We start from the raw sequence: 18,973 nt of genomic DNA, 5'->3' as shown, positions 1-18,973 counted from the left end.
ATTAAAAATTGGACGAGTTATAGTGGATCTCCGGTGGCGCGTTAAAAAAAAAGTTGTTTTGCGAAGCGCATCGTAACTCACAACAGAATTAGCTGAAACAAAAAAAAATACGCGTTGGTTAAAGTAGATGTTTCTCGAGGTATTCCTGGGAAGAAGTACAATTTTTTGTAGTAACCGGGGTTTGCTAACTTTTATTGTAATATATATATGGTGAATTATCTGAAAAAGTACTGTGTATATCTTCAAAAAAAAAAAAAAACGCAGTACGCACTTCCAAAATGGCAAGTTTCAGAAAAACACTTTTTTTTGGGACTCAAAACAAAGTTATATCTGTCCACGTCCCTTTACTTGAAGGGGCTTTCGATTTTAGGTGGCGATCAAGGATGATTGCTAGGTGAAGCTGAAAACGAAATATTAAAAAAAAAATTGTATTTAACTCATTCAGGTAGAGCGGGGGCTCTCAGAGACTGATCTAGGCTGCCAGCCAGGTTGAAATATTTAACAAAAAATGATTTAACTCGTCCAGGTAGAGCAGGTCTTCTCAGTGGCTTAAAAACTACTTTGCCGAATGTGTTTCAACTTGAACGAAATATTAACCTCACATCGACCACTGCTAATTAACACTTATCGCTCGCAATACAATGGATCTTATCGAATTAAAATTGCTAGCGAAAAACAGGACCAGGTGCAAATGCTTTATTGAAGCGCTATGCTGTTGGAAAATGCTGGAGAAAGCAGCTGCTGCTATTTCATTTTACTATTTAAAAATCTGCAATTAAAACTATGTATGTATATAGACACAGTCGTGCGTGCCAACCTATAAATTTTAACCTTTGCATTGTGAAATTCACAAAACTAGCTGAGCCCCACTGATTTCAGTAGAAATTGCGCCTTGGGATAGGCAGTAACATTTAATACTCGCTCTCAACGTACACCTCCACAAAATTTATCCTGCACTGATTGTGAGTAATTTGAAATACCACGTCGCCACCGCTCAGTTTTTTCTGCTTCACCAACTCTGCTGTGCTCTTGCGAGAGAAAGCTTTAGTTCGCTCACGAATACTATGCAGAAGATAGAACAATTTTTATATGAGCTCCATCACGACCTGCGCCAGCTGCTCTAAAATGCTGAACGAGCGCGTGTAGAGAACAATCAAACCATATACAACAAAACAAAACGTGGAGAAGCAGTAAAGTTTTCTTTTGCTTTGTTGTTGTTGTGCCAGCTAGTTTGCTTATTGTTTCGATTTTATGCTTTAATTAGAATCATTTGCTGTTTTATATGAGATGCTGAGAATTTAAGCGGCTCAGTTGGAGCGCGGCGATGTGACGGTATGCTTGTGCGTTTTATTATCTTCGGTATTTGGTGGAGCAGAATACTCAATAAATTGAAAAGAACAAAATTATTCGAAATACCAACACATGTGAACAAGAAGGTGTTTGATTTGTGAGTCGTGCTGAGTGTACAAGAACCAGAAAGTATGGAATAAATTAAAATGTTTTAACAGAAAACAAAAAAACGTACAGACGAAAGGAAGTGAAATAATTAGGTGAAGTGCAATCAAAATCTTAAACTTGTACCAAATACGGAAGAAAAAACTAGAATTTTTAAGTAAATTAGCTGAAAACGTGCTGCCAACAACTCAGCAAACGGGCCGGCGATAGCAGCAGCAGCAAGGTGAGATCTAAAAAATACTGCATTTGCCGGTGGAGGAATAGTCAAGTATGAAAAATTAACCAAAATTTTGCTGGCATAGGAAGAGCTAAAACACGGAAGTAATTCAAAGTAAAAATGTGCATCTTTCTTCACTACTTTGGTTATTCTTTATTTCTGTAAATTTTCATATGTGTGTCAAAGTTGAAAGCAAATGCTTTAAGCTTTCCACATACATATGTACGTACGTGCATGTATATTAAGGGACCTCACCCTTCGTATGGTTATGATTCGCGTGGAACAGCAACCTTTTTGTATATATTATATATCTCCAGTGTCACTCGAAATCGTACAGTGACGATTTTTTGCAACCTTTCAAAGTCTGTCCACGTCAGTCGGTTCTACGTTACCGGCACGATCCGGATTTATATCGGGCCAAGGACTGCCGCTCCAGCAACAGTGCCCACACATGCATTGGGAATATTTATGCAGGTACAACAGCAACAAGAAATGTGTTCCCAGCAAAAAACCACAAGTGGGTAGCGCACCGGATTTGTAAAGCGCCGCATAAAATCCACTGCCATCCAAAGGCCTTTAACGAATTTCATACTTTAACGTTTTTGTGTTTTGTTTTTGCTTCCATAATATAAATATTTATTGCAAATACATTTTTATCATTAAATCTGCTCAGTTATCTCTAATTACATACATACACACACATACATATGCGTGTAGGTATATTTTTACTTACATATTTCTTATTTTCCCTTCCTTGCTATAATGTGTGTTTGCTGTTTAATTGCTTTCTTAATTGTTCTAAATAAGTATGTACCTGATTGACTATTTACAGGCTTGGATTTATTTCTGAAAATGTGCCACTTTTTTTATTATTGTTTATAAATCATATAAATATTATCAGATAGTAAAGAATTCAACTTTGCTTACATTTTCAAGTAATAAAACTATCCATTTTTTAATAAATATTTTCGTAGAACATCTTGTGCTAAATTTACCCATTTCGAAGGACTTTTTGGGTCTTTCTTAAAAAAAGATCAAATTGATCTGTAGAGAGGGTAGCTAGGGGATTAAAATGACCCACAAAAATTATCTTCGTGAAATTCTACACAAGATCATTGACAATAATACTTACTTTAAAAAACTAATTATAACATTATTATACTTAATAGGTGAATAAATATTTCCATGGCCCAAATTTCAAAGCGAACCAAAATTCTCTTTTCACCAAGAGCGGAATAGTCCGCGCGAACGAATACTCTATCTTATTACCGAGAACGAAATAAGCCGCAATAAATTATTTGTTTGTTAAAGTTTTAGGAAATAAATCGATTTGGTAATCCTGCAGCACTCTTTTTCATTAGAACAAACATTAAAAATGTTGCCGACGCAAGGTATTTTGAGTACATCGCGCATTTCGCATTTTCCACTTTTGCGAATTTGTGTAATATTTTCATTCCAAATATGAATTGTATAAATCTACTTTGTGACTCTGTGATAAGTCGGATATTGCTTTTGTACGAGTAATGGCATGAAAAATTCCCCATAAAATTTTGAATTGCTGCTAAAGTGACCGATATTGGCAGGATATAAATCTGGGTCTTTCTGGTAACGTTCCTAAGGATTGAAGGTCGGTTGAATGTAGCAAAATGACTCGGGTTTTTCCCGACCCAATAGCACTGTCTAGTGCGCTACACCTCACTCTCGCCCATCGTCAATGGAACACCACCATGGGTCGGTCGTTTATTTCTATCAAACCGGAATTCACACTTAGATGGCGCCAGCTGCGTTTATTTTTAAGAATCAGTATATTGGAGTTTTTCAATTTAAGTTAAATAACCATAAACTAACCTAAACACATACCTAAATGAATATTCATTTTTATGATTTATTTTAAAATACACAACCAATCGAGGCTTTTATAACTTAATTTGAATAAGCACAAAATAGTCTAAAAAAACTCTTAATGGCAGATTTGATTTCTTTTTAAAAATAAATTTAACTAGATTAATTTAACCAATCTAAAAATTTGTTTTTTACTATAACCAATTGTTGAGGCGGCCGTAGCCGAATAGGTTGGTGTGTGATTACCATTCGGAATTCACAGAGAGAACGTTAGTTCGAATCTCGGTGAAACCAAAAATTAATAAAAACGTTTTTCTAATAGCGGCCGCCCCTCGGCAGGCAATGGCAAAGCTCCGAGTATATTTCTGCCATGAAAAAGCTCCTCATAAAAATATCTGCCGTTCGGAGTCGGCTTCAAACTGTAGGTCCCTCCATTTGTGGGACAACATCAAGACGCACACCACAAATAGGAGGAGGAGCTCGGCGAAACACCCAAAAAGGGTGTACGCGCCAATTATATATATATATATGTATATAATTGTTGAGGCTATTAAGCGGCTAGTGTTATTATCTCATTAGCAGTAATACATATAGACACATACATTTAAACAAAAAATTTCTTCACAAATTTGTGTGTATGCTTATTTTAGTTGAAATCTGTTAAACCCGCACAAAGGTTAGTCGAGTTTTGATATTAAAAAAATAATAAATAACGAGCAATGTGTAAAGTTGACAAAATAACAACGCACTTTGGTAAAAATTATAAAAAAATTGTTACATTTGGCTACCAAAAGGCAATTGCTCAAACAATCATGCAATCACGAAAATAAAAATGTTATAAATATTTAATTTATGTTGAAAAAAGAAGAAGAATAATTGTTAAAGTTGCTGCTGCGGATGTCACTACACCTATAAAGCCTAATGAGGAGAAGTGGCGATTTTCCCACAGTTGAAGCCTGATAGTAGTCTAATAATTTGATGTAATGAAGTATCCTCATCAGGCTTCAGTAGTGTTATTTCTACCGCTTTGCCTATTGTTACACTTCAATGATAAACAAATTTTGGGCTCGTAAAAATATTACTAATTATTAGAGAACGACCGAACATCGAATTTTAAGGACGAACCGAACCGAAAATTTTAAAGGGCTGAAGTAATAAATAATCAGTTATTTTTTTAACAAAAAAAAATGGTAAAAAAGTAATTCAAAAACAAAATTGAATGATTAACTTTATCCATCTTAGATATTGCAATGTAAAAACATTAGATTATCGACGTTTCGACCGTTACAGAGCTAACTTACAGCTCACCCGATCGATGAGCAAATGAAATTTCAAAGAAATTAATAAATTAAAAAAATGTGGGTTTTGTTACTAGTATTCCACAAATTTTACAAAACCTAAAACTTGATAAAAAAAATTTATCAAAAAAAGCTTACAGAAACGCTCGGCTCTTCTTTGGCCGAAGCGGAACTGAAATTTTGTTACCGAAAATAGCCGAAACCGAAAACGAATCTGAAGCCGAAGTTCGGTCGTTCTCTACAAATTACTAAAAATATTAGGCTACAATAATAACGAAAATAAAAATAATAATAAAGTTGGGCGTGCCTACTTCATTTATTAGTATATTTTCTCCATATAACGAATGCACGAAATTTTTTATGTGGAGAAAATTTGCAATATCGTCAGGAAAAAAATTATCAAACGACAATTATCAACGAGAATTTTGAGCCATTTGAAACTTTCACTTTATTAAAGTAAAATTTAGTGGTTATGCATCTTTGGACTCATATTTTTTTATAAAATTCTGATTTAATAGCTTGAAATTTCGAGCAAAATTTGTCGAACTTTTATAAATTTTGTACAAAGAAACTTTGATTTATAAGACATATGTTCCAAAATGAACTACAAAGAAAAGTTGAGAAAAAAAAATTGAGAAAAAAATTAAAAACAGAATATAAAAAAAAAAAATTTGAAAAAATTAAAAAAAAAAAATTAATTTAAAAAACTTAAAAAAAAAATTTTAAAAGAATTAAGATTTAAAAAAAAAATTAAATAAATTTTAAAAGAAAGTTTTTTTTATGTAAATTTTAAATAAATTTTAAAAGAATTAATTTTTTTTTATTATCTATACTATAAAAGTGAAACGAAACGACAACACCAAATGACGTAAAAATTTGTATACATTTATATTTTCACCCAATGAAGGTTATAGGCCTGTTTTTATGATGGAACTCCCATCCCACAGTCCCCAGGCCGCGCCACTACTCTCATTCGTCACTAATAATCGAATATTTGCTAAAATTCATTCTAAAAACTCTTAGTTTTTCCTATTTCCCACTATTTATAGTACACTCTAGACTTCATAATCCGCATAAGCTGTCCAACTATGACCCAAATGCAAAGTTCAAAAACGGTTTGAGATAGAAAATTAAATTAATTAATAATTTTGCTCGATATTTTTCTGATTGGTTGTTTTCAAGGCATAGCAACGGATGCCGGGTATTGTAATATTATGGTTATTAATAAAAAATTATTTTCTATGAAATTATTGTTTGTAATTCTTTTATATACATATCCTAAATCCCTCAAAACTACTCCTACGCAAGCGGGGCTGCGGGTTCAAGCTAGTATTTTAATAAAATATATATTTAATAAATGAACACAATAATTGGTTTATTGAGAGGGAAATCACTTTGGAATTTACAGCGCGAATAATTTGAAACTCACTTGCAGAGAACGTTAATGTATAGAGAAGTATCAATCACACTGAGCAGAGCCTATGTACTATACTTGTACCAGAGAATGTTAATGCACGTCTTTCACGATTGCGCTAATCTACAATTATTAATGATCTTTTCTAAATCACTCATTTATTCGATTCGCAGTTTTATATGTACATATTCTGCGTTAGTTGAAAGTTTGTATGCGTAATTATATGCATATGCATCTGTGTATGCGCGTTTGGCTTTCTGGACGGATATTAGAATGATATTTTCTCATCAATATAATTTGGATTTGATGAAATAGATTATAGACATATGTACATATTTTCTGTTTTGATTGATTTATATAAAAATCAGGTCATATCCAGTATGAACTATTTTATACCGAAAAGAAATTTCCATTTATAAAATACAAAAAACAGTATTTTAAAGAAATTTTAATTAAAATAAACTCAAAAATTTTACCAAACTTTCCTGGTTTGAATTGTAAAAAAAAAATGTGCAAGAAAAAAATATGACTTCAGGACTTGAACCTGAATTAAATACGTGCAAAAACACAAAACGAATAACTCCGCCGACTTTAGCTTCTGCACCACAAACTAACTACCGCGCGGCCTTCTTAATCGCAAATTTATTCGCTTCGATTTCCTTAGTAGTGTGCCGAAAAATCTTATGAACGTCCTCAGTAGTATGGTAAACGCAGAAAATATCTGAATTCTTGGCCTAGCGTGGTAAGTAAATATAGAAACCCTCCACTCGCATCACTCGCGTGGTAAATATCTGCAATTCCGACCTCTTCAGGAAAGTTGAATTTGAAATGACCTTATTATGAATCTATAAATTAGAACTCGAAAAAAGCTCTTTTAACATTTGCTCCTTCTCATTGCATTAACATTCTCTGCTTGTACATAATTGCCTGTAATCAACTCTGTTAAGAAGTTCCCCGCTGTCGAGTTGAGCGAGGTGAAAAAGTTTTCGCGGTCAGATTTCATTTTTGACAATTCACACTATTCGTAGCTCGTGAGACTTCTCTATACATTAACGTTCTCTGTCACTCATACAAATGCATAATAGTATAATGTATATCGAAAGAATATTAAGATTTGCGTGAGCTGGAGCGATTTGACAGCACCTTCAAAAATCGAGCATTTTATAAGCAAAACTAATTTTTTTTTAATATTTTTTCCAAGCGAATAACCTCAGATGATAGAAGAGCTTGAGCTTAAAAGGCCTGCATAAAAATGTCTAAAATCAATGGAATAAATAATGAGATTTGTAGACTTAAATCTTAACATTTTCCGAAATATTTTGACGGAAGTCTTAAAATATAGCAAATTTTATTACTTCGATGGAAAATTGAAAGAATCACGTGCTATGCAAAAAACGATATGCTCCACTTCACAATGTCAACGCACTGTTATGGTAGAGATGGCGACGGTGACGGTATGCAGCGTGCGTAAATATACAATAAAATAAATATTGCTGAATGGTTCTTTATTGTTTGGCGAGTAGGTTTCTATAGTCAATAGTGAGACAAGTTCCAAACACCAATTGATAATTTATAAATTTTAGTAGATGTGCAGATAACTTGAAAAACAGTAACGCCTATTAAAGGCAATTGGGTAGTTGTGAGTAATTAAGAGCAGTTGACATGCGGCTATTATAATCGCAAATTTATTTATTTATTAATCAACCAATAAGTATGCACATATAGAAATATATATATATAACACACATTACTTTAATCAGATAACTAATTGCCGGTTTTTATCAATTAACAAATCTCGATCAGCTGCTGTTGGTTATCTAATATTCGCTATCGATAAATGTGGCGCATTTCGAGTTTTGCCTGATTGCTTATTTAAAAGTCATTCATTGCACCTGTATGCAGTGGGGGGTGTAGATGGGAGGGAGAAACCGAGAAACCGTAGTGGTGGTGCTAGAAGATTGCACCAGTGCATTACGCGAGGTAGAGGCTGTGAGGGCCAGTTTGGCCACAGTATGTCTTAAGGCTGAGCAGGTTTTAAGGTGGCAGCTTGGGTAGGGCCGTCTTTGCCAAACGCGGCAGAAATACACTTTAGGTCTTAGGTTAGGCTCAATCTCAGCGCTAAGGAGAAGTAATGGGATCAGTCTTGCTGCAAGGAGTAACTCGAGTGACAATAAACGAGGGGTGAGGTTCGGCGCACTAGATAGTCCTAGTTTACTGGGGCGGCAGCCCTTGGCCGGGAAAAACTCGAGCCATTCCGGTATGTAAAACTGACTGCCATGGGGCAGAACTTGGGACAAAGACAAAGAAATGTTGCTGGCGACATTTAAAGGAATTGGCCGGTCGGTACTAAATTACGCTGCGCCCGTCTGGTCGCCCGGTACTAGTAATTCGCAGTGGACAAAGCTCCAGACCTGTCACAATACTACTATCCGGACAGCCACGTTACGCCTTCGAAATAAGGCTTCTATGCTCCCGTTCAAATGCTGAGCAAGCAATTGCTACTTGAGTGTTACAGCAGGAATATTTGCTAAAACCTGAGCCATCTCTCAGGCGAGTCAGCAGGCATCTCTTCGAGTATATCGACGAGATCCAGGACCAAACACGACTGCAACTACTGGATCCGACTGTATATAGACAGAAATTAAACGACATTCAGCGGCAGACTCTCACCAGCTTTTTAAACTCCCGACCCCCGAATGCCATTATCGGAGTCCAACAACCACCCATTGCAGACGAAGAGCTTCAGCTGCCTCGTGAGACCCGCGTTATCTTGGTACAATTGCGTTCAGGATATTGCAGTAGGTTAAACTCCTACCTATCCAGAATTGACCGTGACACACTCAACATATACCCGATAATTGGAGGTGTCCCATGCGACAATAACCATCTATTCACATGCCTCTTTGAAATCACTTACATAACACACCTCTCCCTTGAGACACATCCCATCGAAACCACAAGTTTCCTGGGCCTACTATTGGATTAGTTAGACGAAGATGATCGGTGACTACGCTGCACTGGCAGGATTTAGTGAACTACTAAAACAACAACAAATGTTTCCTGACTGTTTCTAAAGCTCCATCTGAGAGTCGATAGCTATAACTATATTTATAAAAGGACGACAATTGTAAAAGCCATTCCGATGAAAATTCCATTCGTTTTAGCAAGAGCAAAGAACGTTCATCAGCTCAGCCAATTAATGTAGTAAGTGGTTCATATCTAAGTGTTGTAGATTTGAAAAAGTCCCGACGATAAATATCTTTTCCGAAGACAGATTATCTGAGAACAAACTGAGTTAAAGACAACTGGCTTATGCATTGCTCACCTGGATTTTATGGTCCGAAACTTGTTATCAATAAATTATCTTTGTGTCTCAATTTCCGTACTAAAATTAAGCTCGCGGCATCATAAAGATTAAAAACTTCAAAGGTAATATATAAATAAGTAAATATTTTAAACGTATTTACTGATAAGAAATTTACAGCTTCACAAAGCAAAAACACTTGAAGCTATCGTAGTGGCTGATTAAGTTTGTAGGAAGAAAAATTTAGCTAAGGGGTTTTAGCAGACTTTTGAATGCCCACAGTCTTAGCGTTTGAATAAACTGCGCAACAATCATTACAGATTATAGATTTATTCAACTAATTTTTCATTTCTTCTTTTGGTTTGCAGACGTCAACTAAAGCTCCATCTTCCATCTCCGCCACAGAATAACTGCCATCGGCATGGATGTGACTAAGTTACCCAACTCACACGATGGTATCGAGGTACAAATGGACAGCCTAGACTCGAGTCATGCTTTCACGAATTCGCTCGAGGAGCCCAATCCGCCCAAACCCAATGTGTTCAAGTCGAAAATTTTCATCGTTACCGTAACTTTTTCCAGCGTACTTTTCACGATTATGTGCATCGGCTTTTTGGTGCATTACGAAATGGCTAGCGACGTATCTGATGGCGAGGATATACCCTTCTGGAATGTAAAACTGCCACAAGAACAGCAAGTGTGGTACGAGAAGGGCATTGAAGAGTTGAAGATTGCGTTGAGTCGCGAGATTAATCGGCGACGTGCCAAAAATGTTATACTCTTTGTGGGCGATGGCATGGGCCCGAATACGGTGACAGCGACGCGTATTTACGGTTTCAAAGAGGAAGGCCTATTGAGTTGGGAACGCTTTCCCCACATGGGCTTACTAAAGGTGAGACAATGCTGGCAGTTTTGGTGTCTGTTTTACATTTTCACTACCATTTTTATGCTCCTTACAGACGTATTGTGCCGACAAACAGGTGCCGGATTCATTTTCAACCGCGACGGCTCTTTTTGGTGGCGTCAAGGTCAACTATGAAACTGGTGGTGTCGACTCCAGCGTCCCGCTAAAAAATTGCAGCGCTTCATTGGACCCCACACACCATGTGCAGACCATATTGAAATGGGCGCAGGTGGATGGCATAAAAACAGGTTTAGTGACGACGACACGCATAACGCACGCGACACCGGCCGCTTTGTATGCGCATATCCCAGATCGGCGTTGGGAATGCGAGGCGACAATGTCAGCGGAAGCGCAGCAAGAGGGCTGCAGGGATATAGCGAGACAATTGGTGGAGGACGAAACGGGTCGAAAAATAAATGTGATCATGGGTGGCGGCCGCCAAATGCTGGTCTCCAATGTGACGGAAAACGCTGCAGATCCAATAGACACTTGGGCGTGTATTTCAAAAGACGGACGCAATTTAATCAGGGACTGGAAAACGCACAAGCAACAAGCCGGTGAACGCTATGCAGTGGTGCAAAACAATGGCGAACTCAACTCGCTGAACGGTGACTCGGTCGACTATGTGCTGGGCGTCTTCGCAAACGGTCACTTAAAATATGATCACGAGCGCGATCGCAGCGACGCGGGCATGCCATCGTTGCGCAACATGACCGTAAAGGCGCTCGAAGTGCTTAAGAGTAAAGATAAGGGCTTTCTGCTAGTCGTTGAGGGTGGCATGATTGATCAGGCGCATCATCGCGGCACCGCCAGGCGTGCGCTATCAGAGACGTTGGCATTGAATGAGGCCGTCGAGGCAGCGGTGCAAGAGATGGGGTAGGTGTAAGCGTTAGAACGCAGATAGGTACAAGTTTTGGCGTTACGCTTGAAGGTAGTAAAGCGCGCGAAAGCATAAGAAATAACGAGCATATGCCCGTTCAGTACCTCAAGCGTTTTTATTTCTGGATCACTCATTAAACCGAATTCCTTTCTCCATTTACAGTCACCAAATGGACGAAACCCTAATCATCGTAACCGCTGATCATTCTCATAGTTTGACTATAAATGGACATCCGGAAAGGGGTGCTGACATATTGGGCATTGCCTCGAACTCAAAGACCGAGGGCACACCTTATACAACACTGACCTATGGCACCAGCTACAAGGGTTTCCAACCTGATGCGAATGGCCGGCGCGAAGATCCATCCGCCAAGGATACTACGGCGTGGGAATACACGCAACAGGCGGCCATAAACACCGACGAAAATTTGCATGGCGGCTCCGATGTCACCATACATGCCATGGGTAGGATTGCATTCAAAAATCCAAGTTAAAGCGCCAAATTTTGAAAATCTTGTTGTTTTTCTTTCAGGCGCCATGGCGTATTTGTTCCACGGCGTGCACGAAAACAGCTATGTGGCGCACGTCATTTCGTATGCCCTCCGTATCGGGCGCTTCCGCGATAGCACAATTGCTGAGTCATTGGCGGATCTGATGCCGTTATAGTATAAGATAAAATTAGCTTAATTGTTGGGTTGATGCTCATATACAAGCTGATAAGGACATGCGAACGAGCGAATGCTAATGAATTTAAATAAACAATGCGTACTCGTATAACCGTAATTCTACTTAAATTTTTAGTAATTGATTAGACACGGAGTAACTAACATTTTTAAACGCAAATTGAATAGTAATTACTCTAAGTGTGCGAGAATATATGAATATATAGATATGTATGTAGATTTGTAAATTAGTTTAATAACCCGTTATTTATTTATTGTGATATGCCACTGTTATTTTTATGTTAAATTAATAGTATTACAATTTCCAAAAAGAAAAATACCTAGAAAGGTAAAATAAAAATGTAAAAACGTAGTTGCTCTTTTTCTGAAGTAAAATTTTGTTCTAAGAAGAGTTTCGAAGAGAAGATAGCAGTATTAGATTACTGAGTGTTTCGTTCAGCATGGTGGGCTCGATTAGGGTCGAGAAAGTTAAAGCTATTTGGTTCCAACTTCATCTCGACACAACTTACTGAGTGGAGTGTTGACAAGAAATTTAAACTAAAAGAACTTCTTGACCCTTCTGGTTTAGGTTTGGAAGTTTCATTCAAAGAATAAACAAAATGGTCTATTATTTAAATAGTACTTTCCCCGTTAAATTCGCTTTATGTGTGTACATCATCACGAGCTGAGTTCTCCAAGAAGTTCTGAGTTCTCTTTACGTCCGAGAAAACCCAAGATCTGCTTTTGCTGAATAGAATAGAATAGAATTGTAGAATAACCGAAGAGGTGTTTGGTTCCTTTGTTTCCAAGTGCTTGGTCTATAATATCTCTAATCTAGCTGAGCTCTGTAAGCTAACTTTTTTTCCTATGACAGTCGGTTCTAAGTTACCGCAACGAACTGCATTTATATCCGGCCAAGGGCTGTCACTCCTCTAGCACTTCCCAAACCTGTAAGCAGAGTGCTCAAGCTGCTGCAGCAACAATTGTATGAGCCTATTGTTCCTAGTGAATCCGATTACGGCTTAGAAAGGCCTTGCATGTCGTAATAGCTTCTTTTGATTAAATCAATTCTTTTCAATGGTCGGTCATGAATAAATTCAGAACCAATTGACGATGTGTCACGCACAAACGCATTGTATTACGTTTAAACTATTATCTATGATAATATATGACCCATGCGGGTGTTTTAGGTTCTAAAATTGGAGATATCTACATTTACAGGTGTAACTTCTAAGAAAGCAGAAAAAATGCCTTAAGGGGTTACGCCACTCTAGCTACTGTAAAAAAGCAGTTTTTTAAGGATTTTTTTTACATTGAAAGAAAGGTGCCAGGAAAAAACTTTTTAAGTATATTATTAAGCATGTATTTAAGTGTAATTACAAATATTTTTATTGAAAAATATTACAAAATGGCGCCTTTGGAGTGAATCTCTGAACGCGCCCTGCGAAAAAGGCACTTCACGGCAAGCAGTACAACTGACGTAAATGTCCACCTAAACCAAATTAAAAACATTCTTCTCAATCGACGTGAGTATAGCTGTAGAAATACGTACGGGATTTTAGAAATATTGAAATTTGTGTATTTTGCAGATGTTTGAAGTCAAAAGTAGAATTTTTCGTCTAAAATGGAACCGTTAATTGTTTATAAAAATTTTTCTAATTAATTAATAAAAAAATCCGTACGTATTTCAGTGCGGAATAATGTTCTAAAGATCCTTGTACAATTACAAGTGAAAATATTAAAAATTGTTTGTGTTATGCTGCTTGCCGTTTTGAAAAATCACGTTTTGAGATAAACACGTTTTAAATTTGAATAGTCGGTTCAGAGACGTCAGAGGCGCTCGCGCAAAAGTGCGAAATATTAGAGATAAACATTTTTTTCACGCATAGGACTTTTTGTTTTATATTCTAAAGAGTTTAAAGCATCTTTTAAGCAAAAAAAAAAAATTTCGATATTTTGAAAATCCTAGAGTGGCCTAACCCCTTAAGCATACATGAATTTACATACATTAAAATTTTTTTAATTTATTCAAAGCACAGTGGTATGGACCATGAACACTGCCCATTAGTAAAGTCTACTAAAATAACGTTGAAGTGGTAATACTGTCGATTCCAAAATTGCAATCAGCTGTTGGCGAAACAATGCTGCCTACCCTCCTTTGTAACGGGGGGAATAAATAAGATATTTATTTACTGCGTTATTATCTTTACTAAATTTATTATATAAGAAAATATATTTAAATAATTCCTGGTAGCAAGATACTATTGCTTGAAATTGTGCCCCACCCGATGGCCATTACAGAACATTAAAAATCTAATCTTTAATTTCATTAGCGCAATTTGGCAAATGGGCAATACTTAAACGCACTGCTTGCTCGCCCGTTGATTATTTATTTTAACTCAGTGCGATTGGTTTTTAACATGCGATTAGTTACAATATTTCTCGGCTGGTAGTGTTTTATAGAAAAATTCTTGCGGTTTTCAATAAATAATAACTAATAGAAAATTAATTTTCCCACCTGGTGCAAGAGGCACTGAAGCAAGACGAACGAGAAACTATAATAGAGGTGATTGCAAATATTTGCATGAAACTGCTGGGTTTACTAAACGAGTATAAATAGCCTAAATTGGAAAAATAGGCCACCTTTTGTATGGATTAAATAAATTGCGCAAAAAAAGCATAATAAATAATTAAAATACGCCAACATATGGGTAATTAAATTTGTTGCTGCATATTGTAGTGCAATGATGCATTACAGCTCTGGTAATAAGCAAATAGCAAGCGGGGAGGAGAGTAGGCGGCACCGGTGTAACGTAATAGAATTTACAAGTGTAAACTACAATAAACTGGAGTGGTGACTAGCGCAGAGCTGCAAAGATTCAAGTGCTTAGAGACAAAAAAATAAAAAGTGTTGGGCGTTACAACTGGCCAACAAGGCATTTGTATTTATTTGTCTCTTTATATTACAAAAATTTATAGCAGAGTGTGAATAATGCTGTTTCTTTTTCTAGGCTGGCCAGCGTCATCAAGTTCATTATCATTATCAACACCATACAATTAACATCCAATCATCACATGTACATAGCGAAAACAAACGTTAACGTTGCACAGTAAATGAAGTAGTGTTCCTTTTGAGTGACTGCGCCATATATATGTACATATGTATATCTCCAAAATGTACAACAGACAACAGATGCTCTTGCATAACATGTGACACACGCGCATTGTTTTGAAAACCAACAACTTAGGTTTTAACACCCACGCTTTTGTGTGCTATTTCTTACAAAAAAAAGTGAGTAAAAGTGCAAATGTCACAGCGCGTGTTTGCTTAGCCGCGGCAGTTTATCAAATACGAGACAAGCAAACAAGTTAAAATCGGCAATAACAGCTTTTTGTTTATACGCGTTGCGAGCTATTATCTGCTCCACCAATCATATGACCAAATGTAAACAGCTATCAAGTAGGCATGCCCGTCTGGTTCGCAATCAGTTGCACTAGTGCAGTGTTAAAAAGTGCAATGTAACACAATTCAGGCAGTTCATGTGCGATTCGGATTGAGTTACCGTTGATTAGAGCTCTGCGGCACTCCCACGTAGGTGGAAGAAAAGCGCAATAAAAAAGGTAGTAATTTCAATTGTCAATTGTAAATTACCATAGCAAAACACCCAATTAAAGTGCTGACCAGTGCCTGCTTATGCGCTGCTCCACAAACAGTTCTAAACCACTTTTGGCTTGAGGCTGGAATAGCGATTGAAAGCAATTTAAGCAAATAAAGCGATTCTTACATCATGCCATGCATGTTGTTGGAAATAGAAATATGTTTGTATGTTTATGTAAAGCAGCCTGTGTATGTTGTATGTGATGTCTCACACATGAGCAGTCATCGCCATAAAGCGTGTACCAAAAATTGGTTTGTAGATTGATTTTAATTTGAGCACAAAAATTGTGTCATAAGTGGCTCCGCTAACGCAGTTTTTTAAATGTAAAACTATGAAGTTGAGAAAGTGTTCACTGCTCTGGCAAATTATACTCGCATACTAAAAAATCATGATTTGTGGATATGTATGCCTCTGGAATATCAAACGAATTTAGGAGAAATGCCATTAGGACTCTTTACTTTCTCATTTATTGTAAAAGCATTAATGCACACTGCCATTTTCTGACCCAATTCCACATAGTTGGAGGCCATTGCCACTTCGAGTCGCTCGTGCCTGTGCTGTTTTTAGTTTGACTTATTTTTGGCCTCTCTTTTTGCTAAAGCCACAAACGTATGTATGAGTGGCAGCGTGTAGTAGCTTGGTGTCAGAATGCCTACGATTTCTACTCTACGGCGTCATTCTGCTGCACATTTCAAATGCTTTCGTCTTTTTGAAGATTTCTTTGCTAAATGCAAGTGCAAATAGGCGATTAAGTGTATGCGTGTGTGTGTGCGAATATGCAAGTGGCGCCTGAGGGTTTGAAGGGCGACATGGCGTAGCTAAGCCAAGAGGCACTAGTCTACTTATTGCTGAAAACGCGAATAGATAGTTTTTTTAACTTATTAGCTTAAAAGCCTTTAAACCGAGATTTTTATGGGCAATAAAACAGCATCAGATGTATGTAAATGTTTTTTGACTGTACATCACCACTTTTTATTTGCATATTACAATTGAACTCATCAAATTACAATTCGTTTGTATGTACATATACACTTGTATGAGTTACCAGCACATTTGAAATGTTAATGAAATGTCATATCTTTTGTACAGCTGTAAATATGTGCATATATCAAGATTTTTTTTAGTTTCGACCTTTGCCCTTTGTTAATTTTATTCTTTTATTGAATATTTTAGAAAGAAAGAAATCACGTTCACGAAGTGGAATGCTCCACGTCGTCAGCGCATTTCAAAAGCCTTATCAGTTGCTCTATCATTGAAGCGACTTCTTCTTTTATTTTTATTATTATTTCACTGTTATTAGCTCAATTGTCAAATAAAAATAAACAAAATAAGAGCAAAGTAGAAGAGGCAAAAGTGTGGAGAAAAAAGAGTAGATTTCTATAGCCTCAGCAGTGAAAGCGTGCAACAAATAATATGAAAAGTGGGATTTTGAAGTTATCCTGCAGAACTCAAACCACGCTAGTATTTTTTTTTTGTTTTTTTTGTGCCAAAAAATTTTTTTTTGCGAAAACTTGTTTCAGGTTTAAATCAAAGAAACCTATTATGAACTTTAACAACTGCTATATAAAACTACCGTTATAGTTGCAAAATGTATAATTTTCCTCCATCTTTTCAGTTACGCCACCCCAGTATTAGTCGTTAAACAGCCAAAGCACTTCAGAAAAAACACTCTGGACTTCCAACTTTGACGACAACGCACAAGCGAGACTTCATAGCAAACACAAAAGCAAAAACAAGCACAAAATATGGGCGCTAGTACGGTCCTGCAACAGCGCCTACGTGGCAGCCGTTGTTACATGTCCTTGGCCTGCTCCATTGGCTCGATGAGTTTGGCTTGTGGCAGCCTGCTGCAGATACCGAACATTACAGATCGAATTTCGCTGCAACGTGGCCTCTTCCTTACCTCGTTGGGTTTCATCTACTTCGTGTCGTTGACAGATTTCTGCCACAAGTACCTGCTGAATACGAAACATGGCCTGCAGTTTCGTAAAAAATATCGCCTCATGATGTCAGATGTTATGGAAATTACCAACAAGTGAGTGTTTTTTGTATATAAATCACATTTGAATTAAGTGTGCTGCGATTTTATAAAATAATCTTAATAATTATTATACACCATTCAATAAGTATTGCATCCGACTATTAGAGCTGCTGAATTCCATGTTACCGAAATGTATAAATTAATAATTTTATTCATTATATGAATAGTTAAGAATTTGATACAATAGAATTCTAATTAAATGTTAATGGGGGAAATACTAAAATCCAGTTTTCTTGCATACCTTTTGAAATTTTAAATTTTATTCCGTTGAACGGGTGCATTCTTCTCACATTTCTCAGCAATAACCTCAAAATTAAATGAGTTCTGTTTAAAGTAATAAAAGTGGAGAAAGTCAATTAATTTGTATTCCCGCCTTTTCACTTTTGTTTTGGTGAGCTGGCTGGGCTGAGCTGTAATCCTAAGTAATCACTAAAATTATTTTTAGGTTTTATTTAACTCTCTTAATTTTCCAATAATATTTACTCAATTTACTGCTTGACAAGCCTTATTTAATACCTGAGATACCATTATTTATCATCCATGTATCTACGTATCCATGTCTATTATATTCATTTACCAATTTTTATGGCTTTCAGAGTGGCTTTTTATTATGAAAATAAAACGAACTATAAATCCGCACAACCTCACTTATTGATATTTCGATTTGTACAAATCTAATTTGTTATCTTGATTACAAATCGATAATTACCAGCGAATTTCTGCCACATATATATATACAGTGGCTCAATAAAGAACTCGGACAAACCTTAGTTAAAACTTTGTATAAAAAACACTGCTAAAATAAAGGCAATTTGAAACAATATTTTTCGATGTCTAAATGCTTTATTTATATAATTTAAGAAATAGCAAAAACATAAGATAAGTCGTGTGCACTTCTTTTACAATAACAAAAAACTTTTAAAATGAGGAGAATTCACGCCAAAAAAGAACTCGGACATGGAAATTAATTTTACTTTAAAAGCCAATAAAAGTAAAAATTAATGTTTTGTGGGAAACCCTTTGGATTTAATAACAGCATTTAGTCTTTTCGCAATTGGCTCCACCAAATTTCTGCAAACGGAAGGATCAATTTTAGCCCATTCGTCCTTAAGAGCAGCTTCGAGGTCCTTTTTGTTTGAAATTTTGTGATTTTTGAGTTTATTCTCCAAATGCGCCCATAAATGCTCAATAATTTTTATATCAGGGGACTGTGGTGGAGTTTCGAGCACTTTCGGGCAGTTATACATCAACCACAAGCGAACATCAAGCGCCTTATGCTTGGGGTCATTGTCTTGGTA

The 18,973-nt window shown here is 36.5% G+C and overlaps 2 protein-coding genes across 3 annotated transcripts in view; both read left to right on the top strand.

The window, feature by feature from the left end:
* Positions 1 to 1,322: 1,322 nt before the first annotated feature.
* Positions 1,323 to 12,280, top strand: LOC129236879 (alkaline phosphatase). Its single transcript, XM_054871152.1, has 5 exons — positions 1,323 to 1,678; positions 9,899 to 10,422; positions 10,490 to 11,310; positions 11,477 to 11,778; positions 11,846 to 12,280. The coding sequence occupies exons 2-5, from the start codon at positions 9,952 to 9,954 to the stop codon at positions 11,977 to 11,979; spliced, it is 1,728 nt and encodes a 575-aa protein (XP_054727127.1). The 5' UTR covers positions 1,323 to 1,678; positions 9,899 to 9,951; the 3' UTR covers positions 11,980 to 12,280.
* A 2,075-nt stretch (positions 12,281 to 14,355) lies between these two features.
* The window catches only part of LOC129236877 (ceramide synthase), a 52,030-nt gene continuing 47,412 nt past the window's right edge, over positions 14,356 to 18,973 (top strand). Inside the window, exons 1-3 of one of the 2 annotated variants that reach the window (XM_054871150.1) lie at positions 14,356 to 14,541; positions 14,987 to 15,596; positions 17,250 to 17,669. In XM_054871150.1, the coding sequence (XP_054727125.1) occupies positions 17,380 to 17,669 (290 nt within the window). In that variant the 5' untranslated portion in view covers positions 14,356 to 14,541; positions 14,987 to 15,596; positions 17,250 to 17,379. The remainder of the gene's footprint in view (positions 14,542 to 14,986; positions 15,597 to 17,249; positions 17,670 to 18,973) is intronic. The other variant, XM_054871149.1, reaches the window with a different exon arrangement.

This window comes from Anastrepha obliqua, chromosome 2 (assembly GCF_027943255.1).
Source record: "Anastrepha obliqua isolate idAnaObli1 chromosome 2, idAnaObli1_1.0, whole genome shotgun sequence".
Classification (NCBI taxonomy): Eukaryota; Metazoa; Arthropoda; class Insecta; order Diptera; family Tephritidae; genus Anastrepha; species Anastrepha obliqua.
This window is presented reverse-complemented; position numbering and strand designations above follow the sequence as displayed.